Below are 27793 nucleotides of genomic sequence, written 5' to 3' on the forward strand. Positions count from 1 at the left end.
TCATGCCACTGCACTCCAGCCTGGGTGATAGAGTGAGACTGTCAAAAACAACAACAACAACAACAACAAAAAAAAAAAAACTTCTAATGTTGCATGACCAAAAAATACCAGAAACAAAGTCAAAAGACAACTGATAAACTGAGAGAAAATATTGACAAAAGAGCTCAAAAGTACAGGCAACAAAAGGAAAAATAGACAAATGGAATGACATCTAAACTAAAAACCTTTTGCACAGCAAAGGAAACAGTTAACAAAGTGAGGAGACAATTCACAGAAGGGGAGAAAATATTTGAAAACCATACATCTGATGAGGAGTTAATATCTAAAATATAAAAGGAACTCAGACAATTCAATGGCAAAAAACAACCTGATTAAAAAAATGGGCAAAGGACCTGAACAGACATTTCTCAAAAGAAGGCATACATGTGGCCAGCAGGTACATGAAAAAATGCTCAGCATAACTAATCATTAAGGAAATGCAAATTAAAACCACATTGAGATATCATCTCACACCAATTAGAATGGCTTTTGCCAAAAAGACGAAAGATAAGTGTTGGCAAGGATGTGGAGAAAAGGGCACTCTTTACGTTGTTGGTGGGAATGTAAATTAGTACAGCCATTATGGAAAACAGCATGGAGGTTCCTCAAAAAACTAGAAATAGAGCTATCATATGATCCAGTAATCCTGCTTCCAAGTATATATGCAAAGAAACTGAAATCAATGTCAAAGGGATAGCCACACGCCCATGTTCATTGCAGCATCATTTGCAGTAGCCAAGATATGGAACCAAGCTGAATGGATTTTTTAAATGTGTTATTTTTTTTAAAAAGCAGTTTGGAAATTTCTCAAAGAACTTAAAACAGAGTTACTATTCAACCCAACAATCCCATTACTGGGTATGTACCCAAAGAAATATAAATTGTTCTATATATAAATATAAAGACATGTGTCCATGTGTTCATCGCAGCACTTTTCACAATAGCAAAGCCATGGAATCAACCTAGATGCCCATCAGTGGTGGCCTGGATAAAGAAAATGTGGTACCTATACACCATGGAATACTGTGCAGCCATTAAAAAAAAAGAATGAAATCATTCATGGTTTTTTTTTATTATACTTTAAGTTTTAGGGTACATGTGCACAATGTGCAGGTTAGTTACATATGTATACATGTGCCATGCTGGTGTGCTGCACCCATTAACTCGTCATTTAGCATTAGGTATAACTGCTAATGCTATCCCTCCCCACTCCCCCCACCTCACAACAGTCTCCAGAGTGTGATGTTCCCCTTCCTGTGTCCATGTGTTCTCATTGTTCAATTCCCACCTATGAGTGAGAACATGCGGTGTTTGGTTTTTACAGCAACATGGATGCAGCCGGAGGCCATCATCCTTAGCAAATTGATACAGGAACAGAATACCAAATACTGCATATTCTCGCTAATAAATGGGAGCTAAACATTGAGTACACATGGACACAAGAAAGAGAACAACAGACACCGGGGCTCACTTGAGGGTGGAAAGTAGGAGGAAGGTGAGGATACTACCTGTCGGGTACTATGCTCACTGTGGGTGACAGTCATCTGTACACCAAACCCCAAGCAATTTACCCATTAACAAACCTGCCCATGTACTTTCTGAACCTAAAATAAAAGTTGGAAGAAAAGCAGAATTTTAAAACATGGTATGTGTATGTGTATATGTGTGTGTGTGTGTGTATTCATTGTGTGTGTGTGTTTGTATAATAGAATACTACTTAGCCTTTAAAAAGAAGGAAATCCTGTCTTTTGCAAGAATAGGGATAAAACTGAAGGACATTATGCTAAGTTAAATAAGCCAGAAACAGAAAGACAAATACTGCATGATCTTTCTTATATGTGGAATCTAAAAAAGTTAAACTCATAGAAGTAAACAGTAGAAAGATAGTTACCAGAGACTGGGAGTGTGAAGAAGGAAGGAATGGGAGAAGTTGTTGATCAAAGGTGATCAACAACTTCTCCCTTGTACAAATTTTCAGATAGATGGGAAGAATAAGTTTTAAGATCTGTTACAAAGCAGGGCAACTACAATAATATATTTCAAAATAACTAACTTTTAAGTGTTTCACCATAAAAAATGATACAATAGGGAGGTGATACATGTCAATTAGCTTGGTTTCATCATTCGACATTATATACATATATCAAAACATCACATTGTACCCCATAAATGTATGCAATTATGATTAGTCAATCAAACATAATAATTTAAAAATCTACCACTTGTCAACTTTTAGCATAGTATCAAAGAAAAACATCCACCTTCCCTTGTCCAACATATGACTGGCATTTCGTCTTGTACTTGAATCCAAAACAGTTTCTTGGAGCATACTGAATGCAGAGGCAGATTTGGGAGTCTATCGCAAAAATTTACACAGTGCCACTTTCTGAAATGTTTGCTTTGAAAAATAGTTATTTTCATAAAACATATTCTTAGATGTCAGCATGATAGGTTTATTATTTTTTCAATGAATCAATAAAAATTTTAAGAAAAATGTATAGCATATACTACAGATAAAGAGTTAATATCTCTTATATTTAAAGAACTCTTAAAAATTGAGGAAAAGACCAAAATATGATGAAAAAATGGGAAAAAAATAAACAGACAACTCACAAAAAAGATTTAAATGGCCTTGAAACATTTTGAAACATGTTCAAACTCATAACTAAAGAAATGCAAACTAAATCAATACTGAGATACCAGTTTTTTACCTATCAACTAGCAAAAATTTTAAAACATGACAATTTAAAAACTATTCTGTTGTCAAGGCTGTGGGAAAACAGACACTCTCATACTGGAGCATGCCTGTCAACACCATTTTTCTGACAGCATGTGTTTGCTTCATGTCTCCATGTCACATTTGGTAATGCTTGCAATATTTCAAACTTTTTAATTATTACTATATTTGTTATGGTAATCTGCGATCAGTAGTCTTTGATGTTACCATTGTAATTGGTTTGAGATACCATGAAGACAGCAAATTTAATAAATGTTTTATGTGTTCCGATGACTCTACTGACCAGCCATTCCCCCATCACTGTCTCCTTGGGCCTCCCTATTCTCTGAGACACAATATTGAAATTAGGCCAATGAATAACATCATAATGGCCTCCAAGTGTTCAAGTAAAAAGAAGAACTGCACATCTCTCACATTAAATCAAAAGCTAGAAACAATTAAATTTAGTGAGGAAGGCATGTCAAAAACCCAAAATAGGCTGAAAGCTAGGCCTCTTGCACCAAACAAGTAATCAAGTTTTGAGTATAAGGGAAAAGTTCTTGAAGGAAATTAAAAGTGCTGCTTTAGTGAACACATGCACAGTAAGAAAGCAAAACAAGCTTTTTGCTGATACAGAGAAAATTTTAGTGGTCTAGTTAGAAAATCAAACCAGCCACAAAATTTTCTATAAGCCAAAGCCTAATCCAGAGTAAGGCCCTAACTCTCTTCAATTCTGTGAAGGCTGAGAGAGGTGAGGAAGCTTCAGAAAAAGAGTTTGAAGGTAACAGAGGTTGATTCATGAGGTTTAAGGAAAGAAGCCATCTCCATAACATAAAAGTGCAAGGTGAAGCAGTACGTGCTGATACACGAGCCTGTAGCAAGTTATCCAGAAGATCCAGCTAAGATAATTGATGAAAGTGGCTACACTTAAACCATAGATTTTCCTTTTTTTTCATTGTTTTACTTTACATCTTTATTACACATTTTCTGAGACTTTATTTAAAAAAAAATTTATTCAGGATCATAATTTGCATGACAATAAACAATGGTTTCATGGGTTCCAAATTCTTAAAGGTGACCATACGAATTTAAAATACAAGTCATCTTTTTGATTTGCAGCACCTGACTTAAAATATAATTCATCTAATGCATTCATTAAAAGTGTCCGTTCTTTTATAAGAAAGATACGTTTTAATTGCTGTTTTCCAGACTGTTAAACATGGGTATATATTATTTTTAATTGGTTAGCAGAATTTTACTCACATAATTTATAGCCACAACAAGAGCCTCTAGCATCTCTGAATGGACTTCCACTGAGAACAATGATGATAATAAATATCTAAAATGTAGGCGGAGCGCGGTGGCTCCTGCCTGTAATCCTAGCACTTTGAGAGGCCGAGGTGGGTGGATAACCTGAGGTCAGGAGTTCGAGACCAGCCTGGTCAACATGGTGAAACCCCATCTCTACTAAAAATACAAAAATTAGCCGGGCATGATGGCGCATGCCTGTAATCCCAGCTACTTGGGAGGCTGAGGCAGGAGAATTGCTTGAACCCGGGAGGCAGAGGTTGCAGTGAGCCGAGATGGCACCATTGCACTCCAGCCTGGGCAACAAGAGTGAAACTCCATCCCAAAAAATAATAATGTATCTGGGGTGTGCCCCTACTTGACATTGCCAAGTGTGTTTCCAAATATTCTTAGAAAATATGGTTTTTAAACACATGCATAATATTCTACCACATGATGCATTATCACTTCTTTAACCATTTATTTCCTAATTGTTTATATTATTTGCAACTTTTTGATATATAAATAACATTGTGATCCATACCTTCATTCATAAGTTTTATGCAAGACTGATTATTTCTTTAGAATGATGTCAAAGAAGTGGCTTACTAGTATAAACAGTGCAAATGGTCTAAAGGCTTTTAGTGTACTTTACCAAATAATTTCCAGAATAGCTTGAACAAATCCCACCAACAGTATGTTATTGTGCCCACGAAGTGGACTTGATAACAGTGAAGCAAATTCAACCACAAATCTATTAGATTCTCATCCATCTCTAAACTGTCATGTCAAAGAAGCAAGGTATTCTTCTTCGTATTACTGGTGAGGAAGCCAAATTGGAATGCTTTTTAAAAATCACTCAGCATTAGATCAGTAAAATAATCAACAGAAATGCTTTCCACAAAAAGATCTGGGTTTTTCAAAAAGAATTAAGAAGAGAGGGAAAAGTCAGTAGCAAATGACCAGAATTTTTTGTCTAAATTCTATTTCATACATAGACAATCTCTCCTATTTATTTGACTTTGGCAATAAAAAACCAAACAACCTTGTACAGAACAGTGAAAACGCCAAGAATGAAGCCTACAGTTTTACTGTAAGATAAGAGTGTGTGTGTGTGTGTCTGTCTGTGTGTGTGTGTGTGTGTGTGTGTATTTATATTTAAAAGACTTCTCTCCATTTGGCGGTATCAACTCTCAGTTCCAGCCGTTAAATACAGATGTATTTTCAAAACTACATATTTACTTCTTCAAGATCTTCGATGCTGTCATCATCCACCTCTGGCTGTTTTTTCTGAATGATATCAATTATGCCATCCGTAGAGTCTTCCTGAATAATTTCATCCTCCCCTGTTACTGAGGTACCATAGGAGAATTTTTGAGCAGAAAAATCTTTGTGCTTCTTTAAGATCAACTTCAAAAGTTGCAAAGCCACACACTGTTTTTACATATTTCTTCTTTGCTCTGGGAATTTTGGCTATAATAACCTTTTATGGTACAGTCTCCTTTTTTGGTTTTATTTGACCCCTTCCACCTCTCTTCTGTTTTTTCTTCTCCCCTTCCCCTGCTATTCCTTGACCCTTACTAATTCCACTTCTTGATTGGGTGAATTTTCTACAGTAAGTTTTTCAAATTCATTTCATTTAGCAACATCAGGCATATATTCACAGTACCCTGTTGGTAATGAACAGACTCTGCAATAAAGGACTCAAAGTGAGTAATCAGCATCTAACTTGGCACTGTTCCTTGGGCCTCCTTTGCAATCAGCCCCACTGGATTTAGAAATGCCAGCAGCCGTTTCACAAACCCAGGTGGTCACACAGGCCCCGCTGCCTCTACTTCTACCACTATGGCCAGTTGAAGTGACACATACAGCTTGTCTTCCCTGGCCAGGGCCACCCGAGAGCAATGATAGATTCTTAGTGTAGACAGAATAGCCTTCTGTGGGTAGCTGGTGCCACCTAGGACTTTCATAGCTAGAGAGAAGTCAATGCCTGCCTTGAGAGCCTCAAAAGACAGGCTGACACTCTTGTTAGGGACTAATGTAGCTGGTGACTTTCAGTTAAAGCCAATGTTCATTTACCATTCCAAAAATTCTAGGGCCCTTAAGAATGATGCTAAATCTACTCTACCTGTGCTCTGTAAATGAAGCAACAAAACCTGGATGATAGCACATCTGTTTACAGCATGGTTTACTGATTATTTTAAGCCCACTATTGAGATCTACACAGAAAAAAAGATAACTTTCAAAATTCTACTCCTCATGGACAATAAATCTAGTCACCTAAGAGCTCTGATGGTGACATACAAGGAGATTATTATTGTTGTCATGTCTGCTAACACAACATTCTTTAGGCCTTGGATCAAGGAGTAATTTTGACTTTTAAGTCTTGTAACTTAAGAAATACTTTTCATGAGGCTAGAACTCCCATAGGTAATGATTGTTCTGATGGATCTGGGCAAAGTAAATTGAAAAAGATTTTCAAGATTTTCATCTGGAAAAGATTCACCATTCTAGATGCCATTAAGAACATCTATGATTCATAGGAGGTCAATATTAACATTACTAGGAGTTTGGAAGAAATTAATTTTAACCATAATGGATGACCTTGAGAGAGGTTCAAGACTTCAGTGGAGGAAGTAACTGCAGATATGGCAGAAATAATAAGAGGACTAGAATTGTAAGTGGAGCCTGAAGATGTGACTGAATTGCTATCATCTCTTGATAAAACTTGAATGGATGTGGGGTTGCTTCCTATGGAAGAGCAAAGAAAATGGTTTCTTAAGATGGAATCTATACTTGGTAAAGATGCTGTGAGCATTGTAAAAATAACAATAAGGGATTTAGAATATTACATATACTTCGTTGATAAAGTAGTGCCAGGGTTTGAGAGGATTAACTCCAGCTTTGAAAGAAGTTCTCCTATGGGTAAAATCCTATCAAAGAGTATCACATACTACAGAGAAATCTTTCATGAAAGGAAGAGCCAATTAATGCAGCAAACTTTATTGTCTTATTTTAAGCAGTTGCCACAGTCACCCATCCTTCAGCAATCACCACCCTAATCAGTCAGCAGCCATCAACATCGAGGGAAGACCCCCCTACACAAGCAAAAAGAGGATTCACTGGAGGCTCATGTGATCATTAGCGTTTTTAACAATAAAGTATTTTTAAATTAGGGTATGTACATGTTTTTAGACATAATGCTATTGCACACTTAATAGATTATAGTGTAAACATAACTTTTATATGCACAGGGAAATCAAAAAAATTGAGTGACTCACCTTATTGCTCTGTTTGTTTTATTTTGGTGACCTGGAACAAAACCCACAGTATCTCCAAGGTATGCCTTTATACGACTTGTATTTCTTAGCTCTGTTCAGTGAGAACCCAAAAGCAATGACACATCAATACAATAATCACAACTGGTGTCCAGATCTTTTTTCTTAATATCATTCTCCAATAAAAAGAACAGAGGCTTTTTAGAGAAGTAGATGATCCCAGAGGCAGGGAAAATACAAAATAAGTCTAGAACATCTTTTGGTGCCAAAAAGCAAGAACTTGCTCAAAAAAAGATAGAGGCTTCTTGAAATAACACAGCAGTCAACCTGAAGGAGATCCTAGTGACTAAAGCTGGAACAAATTGAGCAACAAAATTAATATAGTACTGAATTATAACCAATAGGATAAAATAAGCCCATACTTATTAAATCAATAATAAATAAATAAATGGGAGATAAGGGAGAACTCTTTCTTCCAATAGGATTCTAATTAATAAATGTAGAAAGAAACAGAGGGGAATAGAAAATCACTATTAGGCAAACACTCAGGAATTACTGCTGCAGACAAGATCCACTGATAGATACTAAAATTAATGGGCAAAAGTTCAAGGAGAAACAGGATTTGCATAGCCTCAAACGTATCTCCCTTAAGATATTTATTAACTACAAAGGGAAAGATGATAGTAGAAGAACCTAGCAGAACCTTAACAAAGTGATCAAGGGCAACATTACCAGTTGTGTTAGGCCATTCTTGCATTGCTATAAAGAAATGAGACTGGGTAATTTCTAAAGAAAAGAGGTTTGATTGAATAGTCCTGCAGGCTGTATGAGCATGGCATGTGTCCAGCTTCTGAGGAGGCTTTGGGGAGCTTTCATTCATGGTGGAAGGTGAGATGCTAGCAGGCACATCACATGGCCAGAGCAGAGCAGGAGGTGGGTTGGGGAGGTGCTACACACTTTTAAATGACCAGATCTTGTGAGAACTCACTCACTGTGGTGAGGACAGCACCAAGCCTTGAGGGATCTGCCCCCATGACCCAAACACCTCCCTCCAGGCTGCATCTCCAACATTGGGAATTACATTTCAGTCTGAGATTTGGGCAGGGACAAATATCCAAACTCTATCACCAGTAAAAAAACATCACTATCATGAACCCTGTGATATGATCCACAAAGAGGGATAAAACACTGTTTTTCTGGTATTCTTGACAAAAATTCTCAGTTACATCATGAGAAAACATCAGACAAACCCAAATTGAGAGTCATTCAACAAAATAACTGATCAGTACCCTTCAAAAGTGTCAAGATGGCCGGGCACGGTGGCTCATGCCTGTAATCCCAACACTTTGGGAGGCCGAGGTGGGCAGATCACAAGGTCAGGAGTTCGAGACCAGCCTGGCCAATATAGTGAAACCCCATCTCTACTAAAAATACAGAAAAATTAGCCGGGCATGGTGGTGTGCACCTGTAATCCCAGCTACTCAGGAGGTTGAGACAGGAGAATCACGTGAACCTGGGAGGCGGAGGTTGCAGTGAGCCGAGATCGCACCATTGCACTCTAGCCCAGGCAACAGTGCGAGACTCTTTCTCAAAAAAAAAAAAAAGTGTCAAGGAAATGGAAGACAAAGACTAAGGATCTCTTACAGACTCCAGAAGACTAAAGAAAAATAACTAAATACAGTATGGGGTCCTGGATAGAATCCAGGAACAGGAAAAGACATAGTGGAAAAACTGTAAAATTTGAATAATGTCTATAGGTAATAGTATTGCCAATGTTAATTTCCTGGTTTTGATAATTTTGCTATGGTTATGTAAGATGTTAATAATAAGGGAAGCTGGATGAGGGATAAATAGAAAGTCTGTGTACTACTTTTGCAACATTTCTGTAAGTCTAAAGTTAGTTCAAAGTAAAAAATTAAAAAATAAATAAAAGTCCTACTGCCAAAAAAAAAATGGTAGGGCTCCAAGCTGGAAAATTACTGAGGCAGAACTCTAGCCTGGGATCTATTCTTAGCATCTAGTCCCAGCATGAGGATTAGAATCAGAATTGAGGGACTAAGAGAAAAGGAAGAGAGAGTTGTTATTTATGGTGAGCCACCAAGTCCCAAAAATATTAAAAATCAAACTTTAGAGTTGGAAGGGTTTTGCTGATTAGGAAATCAATCGGGTGGTAGTGAGGAAGAAGACATTCACAGAAGGAGTAATGAAAAGGAACATGGAGAGTAAGCGTGTGACAGCTGACCTGGGGAAGGGCAGTTGCAATATTAGTTTAAGTGATACAAATGCCAGTCAGTATGGAAATTAGAATTTTATTTCCAAACAAATTTCAGATATTCAAAGCTGCCTTCACTTTATGTGAGATTAGCTTAATTCTGTCACTGATCCTTCATTTGAAGTAGAAAATGGTCTATGGAGAGTGAAGGCCTGTGACTCAATGCAAGCGTGACATTTTTGCTGCCACTCAGTCCCTTTGATGAAGTTTATGACTAGTTTTATCATTTTTTATATACAGCATTAAATCAAGAGATTTTATACACAGGCTGTATTGACTTCTAGTCTTTTTTTTCTGTATATAGCCCACAGGCCTGCCATTTTCTTTCTTCCCTCACAAGAGTAACCTAAAACTTACTTGCTATCTTCCTCCAAAGAAATAATGCAACTCTGCTCATATCAGATATGCTGTGGATGAAATTGTTTTAAGAAAAAGTTTAGGAATTTAACAGAAGGAAAAGTTGAAATGAAAAAAATAATGTAAGAAAGACATAGCTAAAAAATGAAATTTAAACAAGTTACTTTGAAAGACAAGAATTCGCCAAGGAGAAAGGTTTTACCTGCTGATTTATTATGGGTAGACTAATCCTGAACCATTCCCAAGGAGTTGTAATAGTAGTGACTATGTATGATGACTTTCTCAAAGGTGTAGGGAGTGATCTAATATCTCTTACCAAGCGCGCTGGTACTAATGAGAAACTGAAGGGAAAAAAATCTACATTTTCAGGCTTGTTTTCTATTTTTATACAGAGGGAAAGTTATACATAATATTAATAGAAAATTTGGAGGAAGTAACAGATGTTTTTGACAGATTGTATGTGCATATACCTACTACGTAACTACTTTAAAAGTCTAGTAAATAATCTATTTTGAGCCACAGTGCAAATCTAATGAAGATGTTGCCTGAATTCTGCAGATGCATCAAGACTTTATATTTGGAATGCCAAAGAAATATCTAAAAATTAAAAGAGAGGCAGCCACAGAAGGTGCAACTTTATTTATTTATTTTTAATATTCTTAGTTAAATTTTCTGCCTCATACCTTTGTGGATATCATATTTTTTACTATAATTCTAAGTAGTTATTGCTGGAGTCAAAAATGTTATTTGTTATTAATTTTTACAAGATAATCTTGTACCAAAAATCTTGAACTCTATTAATTCTAATAGCTTGTTTTTCTCTATATAGATAACTATATATTTTAATAATAAAAACTACCTTTTCCATTTAAGTCTCTGCTCTTCCTATTTCTTTTCTTTTTCTTTATAGTGCTACCCACAATCACTCGTATTATACTGGATAGTAGTGGTGAAAGTGGGCATCTTTGGCTTCTTTCCAATCTTTTTTTTTTTTAATTTTATTTTAAGGTCAGAGGCACACGTGCACGTTTATTATCTAGGTAAACTCATGTCACAGGAATTTGTTATACAGAGTATTTCATCACCCGGGCATTAAGCCTAGTACCCATTAGCTATTTTTACTGATCCTCTCCCTCCTCCCACTCTCCGCCCTCCGGTAGGCCCCAGTTGTTGTTTCCCTCTACATGCCTATGTGTTCTCATCTTTTAGCTCTCACTTATAAGTGAGAACATGCAGTATTTGGTTTTCTGTTCTTGCATTAGTTTGCTAAAGATAGTGGCCTCCAGTTCCATCCGTGTTCCTGAGGAGGACATGATCTCATTCTGTTGTGCAGCTGCATAGTATTCCATGGTGTATATGTACCACATTGTTTTTATCCAGTCTTCCATTGATGGGCGTTGAGGTTGATTCCATGTCTTTGCTATTGTGAATAGTGCTGCAGTGAACATACGTGTGCATGTGTCTTTATGATAGAACGATTTGTATTTCTTTGGATTTATACCCAGTAATGGGATTGCTGAGTTGAACGGTAGTTCTGTTTTAGGTCTTTGAGGAATCGCTACACTTTTCAACAATGATTGAACTAATTTACACTCCCACCAACAGTGTATAAGCATTCCTTTTTCTCCACAACCTCACCAGCACAGAAGGTACAACTTCAGCATTGTCTTTTAGATGAAACATTCAGCCAAGAGCACAGATGGGTTTTTTTTTTTAATAAAATCAGTAAAATAATGCTTTTTCTAAATGTCACAATTTTTATCTTTAAAGTGGTATCTTCTTACTTTAGGATGTTGCAGCTGATTTTCTCAGCTGTGCTTAGCCTCAACATGTGGAATCAATTGAAGTGAAATATGATGAAAGTTTATATTGATGTAGAGGTTTGCTGTTTGCTTTTTATCAAGTGGAGATTTGTACCCATGTAGACCTAACCACTGGCATTCACTGTTCATTGAGAGGACAGATCAATTGCTGACAGCCTTTCTCTTTAGGTTCCTTACATTCTGTTTAAGATAGATAAAATACAATAGGTAAAATAATCACCAGTCTATCTGAAGAAAAGTGGAGATTTTCAAAATACAACCTCTGATTTCCACTTTCCATATTGTGCTCAGACTTCATTGCTTCACTCACAGGCAATTCCTATCTTCAGTTTTGTATATGTAGTAACATTTCCTGTATTGTTTGGGGTTTTTTTATGTTTAATGAGAAGGATTTCAGGTGTTTAAAAAATACCGACATTTCCAACATGTGTTAGAAGAACTAGGATGACCATACCAGTAGATGAGGAGTCTTTTCAAAGCAGAGCTCTTTAGTAGATGACTGGCAGATGCCTGATGAGTTAGAGGTGGTGTTCTCGAAGAGAGGCCTGAAGAGCTGGAGTTCATATGTCTATGAATGCCCCTAGGACAGATTTCAGTTGCCGGTATATAGGCACAAAGCTAGTAGCTGAAAAAGACAGTATACAGATCCTTAAGAATGATGGCAGTGAGGAGGATAAAGATGGTGATGATAAATGGCAGCATCAGCTGACATTGCTGTGATTAGTAGGAGCTGAGCACCATGCTGAGTGCTTTCTCTACATTCAAGCTGAATCTCCCCCTTCCAGTTTGGTATTTTCTACACAATCCAATCCCTTTTCTGGGTAGTAATGAGCCAGAAAAGTGGTCCAGATTAAAATCCCCTTTGTACTTGCCCTGGAGGCAAAGAGAACAGCCAGAAGACCTGGGGTGAGTGCTGTGCAGATTCTAACAAACAAAAAACAGACCCTAGAACTCCAGGTCCTAGCCAGGCAGCCCAGACCCTGGATGGTATTAATGCTTATAAATTTTCCATGTTCTTTGATTTTAAGACCTACATCTAACAAAAATCTCACTCCTTTCCTTCTTCCTTTTATCTAATTCTGATACTCTTTTTCTGTCTCTGCCTGGGTGCTCAGAAAACATTTAATGCTAATTTTAAAATCTGAATTACTTTATTTGTATAAGACTTAGTTTATAACACACCTGTAATCCAAAAATTGATAGAAGTATATGTGTTTGTTGAGACTAACATGATTTTTCTTGGATTATTTTATTCCTCATGCTTTGTTTAAAGATTAGACTATTTCCTATACTGCTCCATGCTGAATAAATGTTAGTGATATCAATGTAAGTCTTTATTTTCAGACTTGCTTCCTATTTCTTGTAATCCAGAGGAAAACTCCATTTTTATTTACAAATTTTATTCTGGGTTATGATATCATATGCATACAATAGAAGTAATGTATCAAATTTCTGATCTTACATAAATCAGACGTTTTCTGAGTTAGTAGCTTTTATATTTACTTGGAAAAGTTGAGGAATGAAGAGACAAAAAAGTATTACGTAATACTGAGATATTAAGTGATTTCTAGTATAATCACTCAATAGCTGATAATCATAGCTATTGCTCTTACTACTGATAAGCCTGTTTGCATTCTCATCTTTCTTTTGCAGGTGGTTGCCTATCACTATTGTCAAGCAGATAATGCCTACACTTGCTTGGTGCCAGAATTTGTCCACAATGTTGCTGCCTTGCTCTGCCGCTCACCTCAGCTGACAGCCTATCGGGAGCAGCTTCTTCGGGAACCTCACCTGCAGAGCATGCTGAGCCTTCGTTCCTGTGTTCAAGACCCCATGGCCTCCTTCCGGAGGGGAGTTCTGGAGCCACTAGAAAATCTCCATAAAGGTACAGATAAGGCCCAAAGGAGGGGAAAGATGGAGGTTTAGAGCCCAAGTTCACCCGGGTCATACTATAAAAATGATTAATTTTATCACATTGCCAAAACTAAATGTTCCATAGCTGGATATCCTGTAGGATACAGTTAACAGACAAGAGATTTTACTTGCAAAAAAAAAAAAATCCAGCAGTAACTACTACTTCCTCTTTTCTTTATAAAAATTCTTATTCTTATTTCCAAATAGAATGCCTTTTCCTTGTCCTGAAGATAGTAGAGCTTTCAGTCCTTTCTGTGAAGTTTAAATAAGTCAGTAAATTTGTGGCTCCAACGCAGCGTTGTGAAGTTTCTATGGTTAGAAATCCCCCCCGTAATATGTAATATTAATAAAAAACGTATTTTATTACCCCATCAGTTCATGTGAAGTGGAATGGCATCCATGGTTGCACAATGCTCTGTATAAACCAGAAATCATTTAACTGTACACTTTAAAATCTACTTAAGGGGCATAAGGGTATTTTACGGTGCATAAATTGTATTATAGGAGAGCTGTTATTTTTTAAAAGTGAAAAAAATTAAATGAGATCCATCTCCCACTCATGCTCATGCCTTTCCTCCCTTTTTCCTCTGCAATTCTAGTGTTAGCAGTGGCCTAAGTGCAACCATTTCCTTGAAAATGGTACCTGCCTTCTTAAGTCTTCCTGCCCCATACTCTTAACAATGTTTTGTTAGTGCCAGAAGCCAAAGAAAAGGATGTGGGTATGCATAAAATTCCTGAGCAATCATGTTTATTCCTGAGAGACTTAGACACCTTTCTCAAGGGCTTTGGAGGCACTAATAAGGAAAGATGGTTTATAATTTCTCCTGGCCATCATCTTCAGTTATTTCAGCTTCCATGCTGGTTACTTGGATATCAGAATTTCTCTTTCTCCTCTACTCTGATGACCTCTGTCACTACCTTTGCTACCTGTTACCTTTTTAAACATTGTCGTTTCTCCACAAGTATTTTTAAGCCTATTTCCTGGACATTCAGTCAATCTCTAAAATCTGTTAATTCTGCCTTCGTCATGTTTCTCACACCCACTTGGCTCAATTGTTTCTAGCATCATTACCACAAGGACTGTTCATCTGCCCATAGCATCATATCTATAATTACCTCATCCTGGTCTTTCCTGGTTCTCTAGTTTAGTGCTCTTTCCACGTCATGACACACTTACAAAATAATAAAACTTTGTATAGCATACTGGGATAAAAATTTATAACTCCTCATTGCTGGACATGACTGGCCCTGAGGAGACAGCTCTGCCAAGCCTCAGATGTCCTGAGGGCTGAATTTTAAGTACACTTCTAAACCATTCATGGCACACCTGGAGGGGAAGTTCTTCCCCAGTCTTTCCAGTCTTCTAGACTTTATGTGTTTCTTCCAGGTAAAGTTTTATAAAACACTTCTCTGATCACATAATTCCTCAATTCATAATCCGCTGATTGCCTATTGTCTTCTGAATTAACTTTCAATTCCTTGTTCTGACATTCAAGATGCTTGATGGCCAGTATCCAACCTACTTTTCAGCCTTATTATTCACTATTATCCTTAGGAACCCTGTGTTTATGTGTAAACTAAAATATTCACTAGTCCTCAAATACTCCCCTAGATTTTCCCACCTCCATATATTTACTCATTATTTTCCTTCTTGATATACCTTCTTCTTACATCTCTGCCTGTCAGAATTCCACCCATCTATCAAGGACCAGCTTAAACGCTACCTCATTCATGAAATACCTACTGATCTACCTGCCCCCCTCCAGTCAGAAATGATGTCCTTCCAAATAACATTAGATCCTTTTTCAAAATATATATATGTATTTATGGTACATAACACATAATGTATAACAAGAATTTAAAATTTTATTATTAACATTTATTAAATATTTACCATATGCCAGATACACTTTGCAGTTTATAAGAATTACTTTTGTACTTATCCCTTTGAGTAAATTGTATGTTATTGAAATTAGGAACTTTGTAAAATTCAGCTTTTATCCTTCATAGTGGTTACCTCACCTTGAACATAGTAGGCATTTTAGGAAATATGTTTTGAACAGATAAATGAATATAGAAACTGCTCACATGTAGGAGTACCTTGAAAGAAACACAGTGATACAAGGATCTACACCTTACAGCCAATTCAAGAAGACTATCCATCCCAGCACTTTGGGAGGCCGAGGCAGGTGGATCACGAGGTCAGGAGATCAAGACCATCCTGGCTAACACAGTGAATCCCCATCTCTACTAAAAATACAAAAAATTAGCCGGGCATGGTGGCGGGCACCTGTAGTCCCAGCTACTCGGGAGGCTGAGGCAGGAGAATGGCGTGAACCCGGGAGGCGGAGCTTGCAGTGAGCCAAGATAGTGCCACTGCACTCCAGCCTGGGCGACAAAGTGAGACTCCGTCTCAAAAAAAAAAGAAAAGAAGGCTATCCAAATGCTTGCAGTAAGCTCTGGCATAATTCATATGTTTTATAGTTTTGCTACAAGATATATCTGCCTCTCATTTAGGTCTCCATAACCAGCTTTAGTGATCTCTGTTATAAATACTGTTCTAAGTGGATTTAATTACTTCATTTTATTTCCATGTTTTTAACTCACCCTTAAATCACTATTATGAGCAATAGCTGGAAACACAATTTTCCAGCTGGAAATACTAAAATTTATTAGAGTGACCCAAAAGAACTCGAGAAATAAAGAATATTTTTTTAGAGGTAGAACAAGCAAAATGGTAGATGTATAAGCAATAATATCAACAATTACATTACATGTAAATGGGCTAAGCACTTATATTAAAAGGTAGAAACTGTCAGACTGGATAAAAAGCAAGACTCAACCATATGCAGTTTTTTAAATATAAAGACACAGATTGAAAGTAAAAGGATAGAGACTGTATAAACATGGAGCATAAGAAAGCTGGAGTGACTATAGTAATCTCAGACAGAGTAGACTTCAAGACAAGAAGTATTTCTAAAGAGGCATTTGATAAACATAAAAGGGCTAACTCATAAGGAACAAGTATTAGATGTATGCACCTAATAACAGAGGTTCCAAATTCATGAATCAAAAATAGACCAAATTAGAGAAGTAGCTATAGTCCCAACTACTCTGGAGGCTGAGGCAGAACATTGTAATTAATGACTATCTAGTTATTTAATGTTTAGCATATTTTTATCCTGCTAAACTATAAAAGCTGCATAACCATTGAAGACATAGCAGCTAGTATGGTAACTGGAACATAAAAGGAATTTAGGCTAGGCTTGGTGGCTTATGCCTGTAATCCCAGTGCTTTGGGAGGCCAGGGCAGGAGGATCACTTGAGCCTAGAATTCAAAACCAGCCTGGGCAACATAGCAAGTACCCATCTCAACAACAACACCAGCAGGCATGGTGGTGCACAGCTGTAGTCCCAGCTACTCAGGAGGCTGAGGCAGGAGGATCACTTGAGCCCAGGAGGTCAAGGCTGCAGTGAACCAAGATCATGTCACTGCACTCCAGCTTGGGTAACAGAATGAGACCTGGTCTCAAAAAGAAAAAAGAAAGTTAATCAGTGTAATTCATCCTATTAACAAAATAAAGGAGAACATCCACATAATCGTTTCAATAAATGTACAAAAGCATTTGACAAAATACTACATCAGGGGTCCCCAATCCCTGGGCCAAGGATGGATATAGGTCCGTGGCCTGTTAGGAACCAGGCCACACAGCAGGAGGTGAGCGACGGCTACCGCCTGAGCTCCGCCTTCTGTCAGATCAGCTGCAGCATTAGATTCTCGTAGGAGCACGAACTCTATTGTGAACTATGCGTGCAAGGGATCTAGGTTGCGCACTTCATCTAATGCCTGATAATCTGAGGTGGAACAGTTTCATCCCTAAACCATCCTCTCCACCCTCCACCCCAGAAAAATTCTCTTCCATGAAACCAGTCCCTCCGAAGTACACCAATTAGTGATAAAAACTACACAAACTAGGAGTAGAAGGAAGTTTAGTCTGATAAAGGACAACTCCAAAAATACATGTAGTGAAATGTTGAATGCTTTTTTCCCCTGAGGTCAAGAGCAAGACAAGAGTGTTCCCTCACTCTCACCACTTATATTCATCATTCCACTGGTGGTCCAGGCTAGTACAATAAGAAAATAAACAAGCATGCAAATAGTATAAATATTGGAAAGGAAGAAGTAAAACTGTCTTTATTTGCAGACAACATAATTGTTTACCTTAGCAAACTCTAAGGAATCTACCCAGAAAAAAGAAATCTGACTAGAACTAGTAAGCACAAAGCTTTAGGCTATAAAGTCAATATACAAATATTTCTATACTAACAACAAAATACTGAAAATGAAATTTTAAAACTATGTGGCAGTTTTAAAACATGGCTACAAATTCTTTGACATTACTTCCACTAATAGTTCAACCTGGGTCCCCTCCCTTCATAACTGGGCAGGCTTGCAACTGCTTCAGCCAACAAAATGATGCTATGTGACAACTGAGGGAGGTCATAAATAGCCATGCAGCTTCCATCTTGTTCACCAAACCACTTGCTTTGGGAGGCATGTATTGCCATATATGAAACCTGACTACCCTGAGTTCACCATGCTGCAAAGCACAAACCACAGGGAGAGTCTAGTTGACTGTCCCAGTGCTCATTCCTGCTCTGCAACCAAACATACGCTTGAATAAGCTTCCAAATGATTCCAACTTCCAACCCCCAGCCCCAGACATTCAGGTAACCCCTTGCTATTCAATATAGCAACAAATAAGTAGAATAAATACAATTTTCAGTGGCACCAAAAAATATATAATACTTAAAAATAAATGTATGAAAGATATGTAAGACTTAGTGAAAGCACAGCAAAAATATTGCAGAGTGAAATTAAAGAACTTAGTAAGTGGAAGAGATATGTCATAAATGAGGATTGGAAGATGTCAGTTTTTCCTTAAACTATTCTATAGATTAAACATAATCCTGGCTGGTTGCAGTGGCTCACGCCTGTAATCCCAACACTTTGGGAGGCCAACGCAGGTGGATCACCTGAGGTCGGGAGTTTGAGACCAGCCTGACCAACATGGAGAAACCCTGTCTCTACTAAAAATACAAAGTTAGCTGGGCGTGGTGGCACATGCCTGTAATCCCAGCTACTCGGGAGGCTGAGGCAGGAGAATCACTTGAACCCGGGAGGTGGAGGTTGCAGTGAGCTGAGATCATGCCATTGCACTCCAGCCTGGGCAACAAGAGCAAAATTCTGTCTCAAAAAAAAAAAAACACACATAATCCCAGCAGAATTTTTCTGTAAAAATGGACAACTTTTAGAAATGCAAAGTACCAAAAATAGCCAAAACATTCTTGAAGAAGAAAGTTGGAAGATAGGATCTGGTTTCAAGATGTACAGAATTACAGATTACCATAATAGTCATGACAGTGATATGCTAGTAAATGTTTAACAACCAGCTCAGGGATGGGGGGCTGATTTGATGCTTAAAAGTTTAGCAGTCAGCTCTCATGAGCCAGCTTGAGTCAGGTCCAAAATTCCACAGACAGGATTGTATTCATACAAGGATAGAAAATAGATCAATGGAACAGAATAGAGAATCCAGAAATAGACCCACATATGCAGTCAATTGATCTTCTCTAAGATGCCAAGGCAATTACAGAATTCTTGTCATCAGATGGTACTGGAACAACTAGATAAATGTTTGGGGAAGGGGAAATAATCTCAATCCTTACTTCACACTATACACCAAAATTAATATGAGATGGATCACAGACCTAAATAGAAAAGTTGTATCTCTAAAGCTAATAGAAAAAACATAGAATATCTTCACAAACTTGGAATAGGTAAAGATTTCTTAAGGACATAAAGTATCACTAATTATATAAAAATGATGACAAATTAGACTTCATCAAACTTAAAAATATTTGCTCAACAAAAAATACCACTAAGAAAAAGGAAAAGCAAGTCACCAAAGAGGAGGAAATATTCACTATGTTTCTGTGTGTGAGAGACAAAGCACTTGTATCTACGATACATGTAGAATGCAAACAGTTCAGTTTTTAAATGGACAAGCGATTTAGACACTTTACAAAAGAAGATACGTCAACAGCCTACAAGCACATGAAGAAGTGTTTAACATGAGTAATCAGGGAGATGCAAATTAAAATTACAATGAGAATACCACTTCACACCCATTAGAATACCACTTCACACCCATTAGAATGGTTAAAATTTAAAAGAATGAACATCCAGTGTTGGTAAGGATGAGAAACAGCTAGAACTCTAATACATTGCTGGTGGGACTATACAATAGCGCTACTACTTTGGAAAACTATTTGTCAGTTTCTTTTTTTTGAGACAAGGTCTCTCACTCTGTAGCCCAAGCTGAAGTGCTGTGGCATGATCACAGCTCACTACAGCCTCGACCCCCTCGGCTCAAGCAATCCTCCCACCTCAGCCTTCTGAGTAACCGGGGGCTACAGGCATACACCACCATACCTGGCTAATTTTTTTTTTTTTCAGAGATGGGGGTCTTGCCATGTTGCCCAGGCTGGTCTCATACTCCTGGGCCCAAGCAGTTTTCCCGCCTCAGCCTCTCAGAGTGCTGGGATTGTAGGCATGAGCCACCACACCCAGCCAACAGTTTCTTACAAAGTTAAATGTACATCTACTTTATGACCAAGCAACTCTATTGCTACGTATTTACCCAAGAGAAATGAAAACATATGTCTACAAAACACTTGTACAAGAATGTTTCTAGCAGCTTTATTCATAGTCATCAAAAACTGGAAACAGCCCAAGTGTCCATCAACAGAATAGATAAATTGTAGTACATTCATTCAATTGAATACTTCTTAGTATTAAAAAGGAACAAAATAATACTACAATCAGTGTAGAAGAGTCTCAGAAACATGTTAGGCAAAAGAACAAGTGTCTGCAGTGATAGAAATAAGAACAGTGGTTTCCTATTGAGGACTGACTGGAGGAGAACCTAACAAATTTCTGGAAGGATAGAAATGTTCTAAATTTGATCACAGTATTGCTTACATGAGTACATATAGCTGTCAAAACTTATCAAAGTGTATAGTTAAGATCTTTGTAATTCACTATATATAAATTTTGTTGCAATAATTTTTAATATAGAGTTATTTTTTAAAGGTAGCTGGAGTTTTTTCAATGGAAAACACTTTCAATTTAGAGTCAGAAGCTAGATTTCAAATTATGTATTTTCTTTGAAAAATGAGTCAGTATTTTTCACAGTACTTTAAAGTTCCACAAGTACAGTGATTAAAATACATACACGCACACCCACATGCTCATATAAAACAAATGAAAAAGTTTTGAAGTTTCTCAGTACACTTTTGCTTTAGCTACCAATATGAAATGAAAGGAGACACAAATTGTTTTGTTTTGTTTCCTTTTGTTGGGACAGGGTCTCACTTTGTCACCCAGGCTGGAGTACAGTGGCAAGATCATAGCTCACTGCAGCCTTGACCTCTTGAGCCCAAGCTATCCTCCTGCCTCAGTAACTAGGACTACAGAAGCGCACCATCATACTTGGCTAATTTTTTTCTATTTTTTGTAAAGATAGTGTCTCACGATGTTGCCCAGGCTGGTCTGGAACTCCTGGACTCAAGCAGTCCTCCCACCTCAGCCTCCCAAAGTGTTAGGATTACAGATGTGAGCCACCAGGCTCAGCTGAGACACTAATTTGTTACCACACTGAAGGAAAGATAACTCAGATATTATGTGAAGCTTTTCAGAACAAAGATATTGTCTGATATGAGTCTTCTTTTTCAATTTCAACAATTCCTATATATACCAGTAGAAGAATCTCATGTGCCACGATTCAGTTCTGACTTCAGTACTAGCTACTATCTCTTCTCTTGCAGTCTCTGTAATTCTTATTTCTCTCAGGCACCTAGGTAGAGTCTTACAATGGAACTACTAAGGAAGAAAGTTCACGTATTTGTTAGGAATACATGTAAGTGGAGGCAGTGGGGAATCCCTGGTGAACATGTATTTACAAGGGATTAAAAATAAGGATTTTAAAGGGCTTGGGAAACCTTTTTAGTGACTTGTCACCTAGAGCAGTGGCTCCTAAGCACCAGTCCATTTAAAGTTTTTAGTTAGTCCATGACAAAATAAGAAAATAGCAACAGCTCAGAATTTGTATGGATGTAGATATAATGTAGTTTTCCATATATATGTATGTAAAGATTAGATAATGTCCCTCCTACTTTTTTAATGTTAAAATCCTTTTTATTCTATAAAATATGGTGATCGTGGATGGTAATTATATTTTACATGTTCTTACATGGCAAAATACGAAGCAGCAATCCTTTGTTAGTCCCCAGTTTATTTTTATTTGTAAATTTTTTTTAAGCTACTGATTTAAAGTACTACTCTAAATATCTACAGAAATTTGAATGAGTGAACATACTGAAGCATTCTTGTAGGCTGGTTGCATTTCAAAGTGAAAATCTAAAGAACATTAGTATCTCACCTCTTAAATTTATAATTGAGAAACCTTATCATTTAGCAAAGGAAAATGAATTATTTCAGGAACAGTTCTCATTGTTTTACAGCATTAGTAGCATTAGGAAATTATTTGCATTTATCGTTCTGAATCCTAAAAATTATGATATCCTTAGATAAATATGCCCTCCTTACTTCCTAAGTGATGACATTTTTTTTGACACCTACATTAGTAGGTGACTTGTAAGTAATTCCTTCAAAACAGGGGAAATCTCAAAAAAAAAATAATAACCAGAATTTAGAAGAATAAAATTAGCTTTATTAAGGGGGAAGGCAAGTACCCCCTTTTAAAAGTAAGAAATAATATATCATCTACTTTACTCATGGGCTTAATCTACTAAGAATTTATGCAAATGAAAATGTAATTTTATTAGCAAATGAATTATTCATTCATTAAAATGTCTGGACCATAATTTACTACACATTACTGATCTTCATGCTTGAGAATGTGTTTGCAGTGATTTCCCAAAGAAAATCCCAACAGATGCATTATCATCAGCTGTTTTGTCTACTGGAAAATCATGACTTTCTTATGAAGGAACCTGGTTGAAGTTATTAAAGGAGATGTAATTGAAGGGTGGGGACAGTGGTGTGCTGGTAAATTTTTAACAGCCACCTGGGAGAGGAGGGCTGATTTGTAATATTTGCCAATGTTTATTGTGTAAATATTCCCACCATAGACAATTCCAAGCTACCAGCTGTTTAACAGTCAGAGCTTGAAAATATTGCAGTGGCCTCTCCTGAACCAGTACAGGGATAGATAGCTCCAGCACAGTGAGTGATACTAGCTGATGGTGCTTAGCCAGGCAGAATGCTACTAGAAAATTCCTCTATGGAAATTAAAGGCATGGTTAAGCTTAAGGGAGCCAGAGCCTTCAAAATCGAGAACATAACACCCACCCCCCTCGTTGTTTGGGTAAATCCCAGTTAGTTCCAAGCAACTCCTCTTTCTTCCTTAATACTTTGCACTCCCTGAAGGAATTTCATGTTTTCTTAGTGCTTCGTCATCTAGAATACCACTCCATTAGTAGTGATTGTTAATAGAGCTGGAATCCATAGTTCATTTCACTCCCTAAAAACTTGGCAGATGAAAGTAATTGTTAAAATTCTTCATAATTTGAGAACTGATTTGGATATTGAAATTAAATCTCTTTTATAAAGTTTATGCTTTAGGAGAAAAACAATAAGGGCTTATTAATCATTGCAAAAGATCTGTATATTTTCAAATATGGAAACAAAATAGTATGTTCAGTTTCAATTGGTCTTGACTTTCAAAGTCAAAAATAGCCAATTTTGTATGCAAGTCCACAGGCATTTTCTTCTGTCCTCGGCTTCATCTTCTTTTTCCTCCTCAGATAAAACTTGTTTCTCACTCCAGGTATCTGATGACTGCTTGCCCTCTTCCCTCTGCTTTCCCCCTTTCAGAGCCTGTGAGATCCTGCTAACTAATAACTTTTACTTGTTATTCACAATTCACTTAGACTAAAATGTTCTTTCAGTGTGGAAATTTTTGAATCTCTAATTGTCGAACCAAGAATCAATAAGCATTTATCAAGTGCAGAAGCCTGAAATCTTCCCAAGCTGCTTTGTCAGCATAGCCCTAAAGTTAAATTTATTTTGTCAATGCCGGATCATGTGGAGTCCAAGAGAGAACTGGACACAAACACAGCAGATGTTTATCTTTTCCGCTTGACTCCTCCACCTTTGGGAAGATCATGCAAGGGACTGGTCTCATTGCGGCTGCTTTAGGTATAGTCTAGGAAGCTGCTACGGTGTTGGGATCTAGCCACCTGGTTCAACTCTGTCTAATGCCTGGGATTCCTTTTCTCTGTTACCCTGTCTCTTCCTTCCCACTACACATTCACATTCACATGCAGTCCTATATACTGTTTTAGACTTTAGACTTTATATAAACCTTTTTGGGGACATTCCCAAAAGAACATATGATACTATTCTCTTTAATGCTGTCAGATAGGGAAAAAAAAAAAAACAGAACACGTTCTACTCAGCTTTTTCATGTGTAAGAGAAAAATTACTTCCCATGTGCAAATTTTCTTAACTCCAATACTCAGGCTGTCTCACAACTATTAATATGGAGATTTCTGAAAATGATGATATATATACTCATATGTGACAAAAGCCTTCATACCTGATTAAAAGCAAAATGAATTTACTAAGTTAATTTTTCCATGCCCTTAGAATAAATTATGTACCCTGAGCATTCACTAAACACATGACAAGCCTTTTCTAATATTTTGTTCCAAAGAAATATGTGATCAAAGATCCAATAAGAACTCATTTATCCACTTGGTAATTATTAAGTAATGTGTTTCTTTCTATCTCAGAGAGAAAAATCCCAGATGAAGATTTCATCATTTTAATTGATGGATTAAATGAAGCAGAATTTCACAAACCGGATTATGGGGATACAATTGTATCGTTTCTGAGTAAAATGATCGGAAAGTTTCCTTCTTGGCTCAAACTAATTGTAACAGTTAGGACCAGTTTACAGGTATGTGTTTGTTTGCTTTTAAACCATAAATGATTCCTCTTGGAAAGAGCTTAGACTGAAAAAGTTCTAGGTCCTAGTTCCATAAACTTCTACTATGTCCTAGAGCATTATGAAGAATAATTCCCAAAGAATTAATCTAATATTTTGAGAGATATGATCTAGAAAGACATTCTTTATACGTGACTCTCAGATTCCCATTCCTGTTGCTCTGGATGAGGTTTAATAAAATGTTCCTCAAAATAGCATGAAAAGAAAGTCAATTTTTCTAGACTGTTCTGAGGACAGCAGTGTAAAGATGATCTCTAACACTTTGACTTTCGTTTAACATTTTTTAATCATTTAATGCTATGCAAAATTCAGTTCAATCTACACCCTAGAATGAGATTTTCTGGTTCCTCCCTCTGCTTCTACTTAAACAACTCTTCTATAGCATGAATATGGACTTTCCTCTATATCTGTCCTCCTTTAACAAAAATTGGCAATATTAGGGCTTTAGATTAAATTTACTACAACTGAAAGAGAAGGTTTTTTTTGTTGTTGTTGTTTTTTCTAATTACTTTCCCTTCTCACTCACTGGTCACTTAATGGCCTGGAATAAGGACCAGGAATGTGAGACTGAGCCTGTAAAAATATATGGGCTAAAGATAAATGACTCTGCTTTCCCCAGCCTTCTCATTGTAGCTGAGTTGGTGTCCCATTCTTTACATATTCACACTTGGTTTGGAACAATGTTTCTCATTCTTTTTATAAAAATTATTTCCTCCTATGATGAATATTAAAATCTCAAACATTATACGCTTATCTCACTATTTGGATGCAGCCCCCTTGTCATAAGTGCTGATGTACAGAAAATAGTCTGTACATTTAAGTCCCTCCTTTCCCCCTCTGCCAGGCACTTAGCATTATTTCCATATATTGACCAGTTAGCATTACTGTCTTCCATGATGAGAAACTATATTTCTAATCCTGGCCACCACCTTACAGATGTTTATTATTAATCTCAAAGTAGTTTGAGCTAAAGGATATGGATAAATCAATATAAATCCATCTTTACAACTAAAAATTATATAACCTATCATTATTAGTAGCTTGATTGTTAAAAATGAAAGATGAATGAAAGAAACCTCCAGGAATGTAATCTCTGACTGCTTTACCAAATGGATGCTTTGGAGATGTTATCCTCATACATATTCTCACATAATATCATGTGCAGTCTCAAAAGAAATTGTGTTTCTGGATAGAGTAGGTGACTTTAATTTTTCAGCTGTGCCAACAGAAAAAGTACTTCAACTAAGAATTTTTAAAAATTATTTCATTTCCGACAGTGAAAGAATTTATAGGTTTTAGAAAATGAGCCTTCATTTATATTTGATCATCATTATTTCCACAAACATTTCTTAAGTACTTAAGAGTATTTCAGGGACTGTTCTAGGGGCTGGAGATTCAAAATGAACAAGACAGGCAATATTCCCATCCTCCTAAAGCTTATATTTTAGTAAGGAACACAAAAAACAAATGAGCAAAAAGTTAAACATATACTAAAATTACAGGTAGTGTTGAGTGCTATGAAGAAAAACAAAATAGGGTGGAGGGATAACTGGATAGTAGTTGTTTTAGATAGGATATATAGGAAAGGCCTCTCGTTTACAAGTGATGAGATCTGATCTGTCTTTTTTAAAGATTTCTGTCAACTGGCCGTCTACATAATAAAATGTAAGGGATAAAGAGTCGAAGCAGAAGTATAGGTGAAAGGTAATGGTGGCTTAGACTAGAGTGATAATGATGGGGACCATGTGAAATGGTCATATTTCGTTGGACTGTATTTTGAAGGAGAGTAAAAGGACTTGATGATGGGCTGAATGTGGGTGTCAGCAAGAGAGAAGACTCAAGAATGAATCCTGGGTATGTTGTGAGCAAATGGGTGAATGATGATTTGAGGACAATAGAAAGATCACAGATATCTTCTAGAATTTGGTGGTAGAGTCAGTGGTAATGCCATTTATTGACATGGGGTGAGTTTTGTGGCGGGGGACAAAATTAAGTACTGATTTGGTCACATCGTCTATGAAATATCCAAATGTAAATGTTGAGTAGACAGATATAAGATGGGACTCAGGGGAGATGACTAAGCTAGAAACATAAAGTTAGGCATGAGCCACATATAGATAATATTTAGTACCATGGGACTAAAGAATCTATTGATGGGAGTGAGAATGGCTAGAGAAGAGGAAAGAACAGAGCCCAGAGCCCTGGGTGAGCTGGGAAATAAAAAAAAGAGCCAGCAAAAAAGGGAAGGTTAAAAGTGGCCAGTGTGCTAAGAGAGAAAAGAGGGGAACGTTCTCTGGGAGCAAGCTGCAGAAAGTGACTCCAAAAAAAGTGCATTGAGGTGAGATGCGTTGTGTCAAATATTGCCGAGAGGTTGAGGAAGATGAGAACTGGAACTTTATTATCGGATTTGGCAAAGTGAAAGTTACTGATGCCCCTGACAAGAACCATTTCAGTGAGGTGGTGAGGGTGCAGCCTGATTGGAACAAATGGAGGAGAGAATGGGAAGGAAAGAATTATAGATAGCGAATAGAGAAAACTTTTGTGAAAAATGGGAACAGAGATACAGGGTAGTAGCTGGAAGGAAGAATATGGAGTTTATGTATGTGTGACCCAGCTGAGAAGAAACAGATGCAGGAGAGGGAATGGGTACTCACAGGAGCAAAGTCCGTGGGTAGGTAAGAAAGGATGGAATCCAGTGCATAGGAGTAGCCACAAAGCCATATCACCTTCCCCCAATAGAATTTCCAACAGATTCTATTGGAATCTGTTACCAAGGTGCCAAGCTTCCTACTGTTAGAAGTGTACCTTTCAGCTAAGGTATCTCCAGAAGGCCCGCATTTAAATGTAGTCATTTTATACATCTGTGTTGTGTGGGAAATTTTTTTTTAAATAGTCATTTTATTAGGAGAGTTAGAAAGCCAACTTTTTCTAAGCCATTCTTTGAATCTTTATACATTTCTCTTACTGACTTGTACTTGGCATTATGCCCTGGTTTACACTGAGAAAAATTA

At 37.1% G+C, this 27793-nt stretch overlaps 1 protein-coding gene and 1 pseudogene across 11 annotated transcripts in view; one reads left to right on the forward strand and one right to left on the reverse strand.

Moving 5' to 3' along the window:
• Positions 1 to 27793, forward strand: part of TANC2 (tetratricopeptide repeat, ankyrin repeat and coiled-coil containing 2) — a 471869-nt gene that overhangs the window by 370722 nt on the left and 73354 nt on the right. For all 11 annotated transcript variants that reach the window (XM_034942670.3, XM_034942673.4, XM_008963747.5 and 8 more), the window contains 2 exons: positions 13426 to 13657; positions 24568 to 24734. In XM_034942670.3, coding sequence (XP_034798561.1) covers positions 13426 to 13657; positions 24568 to 24734 — 399 coding nt within the window. The remainder of the gene's footprint in view (positions 1 to 13425; positions 13658 to 24567; positions 24735 to 27793) is intronic.
• On the reverse strand, positions 5273 to 12336 carry LOC103784925 (density-regulated protein-like; annotated as a pseudogene).

The sequence above is a fragment of the Pan paniscus genome, chromosome 19 (genome assembly GCF_029289425.2).
Source record: "Pan paniscus chromosome 19, NHGRI_mPanPan1-v2.0_pri, whole genome shotgun sequence".
NCBI classification, from domain to species: domain Eukaryota; kingdom Metazoa; phylum Chordata; class Mammalia; order Primates; family Hominidae; genus Pan; species Pan paniscus.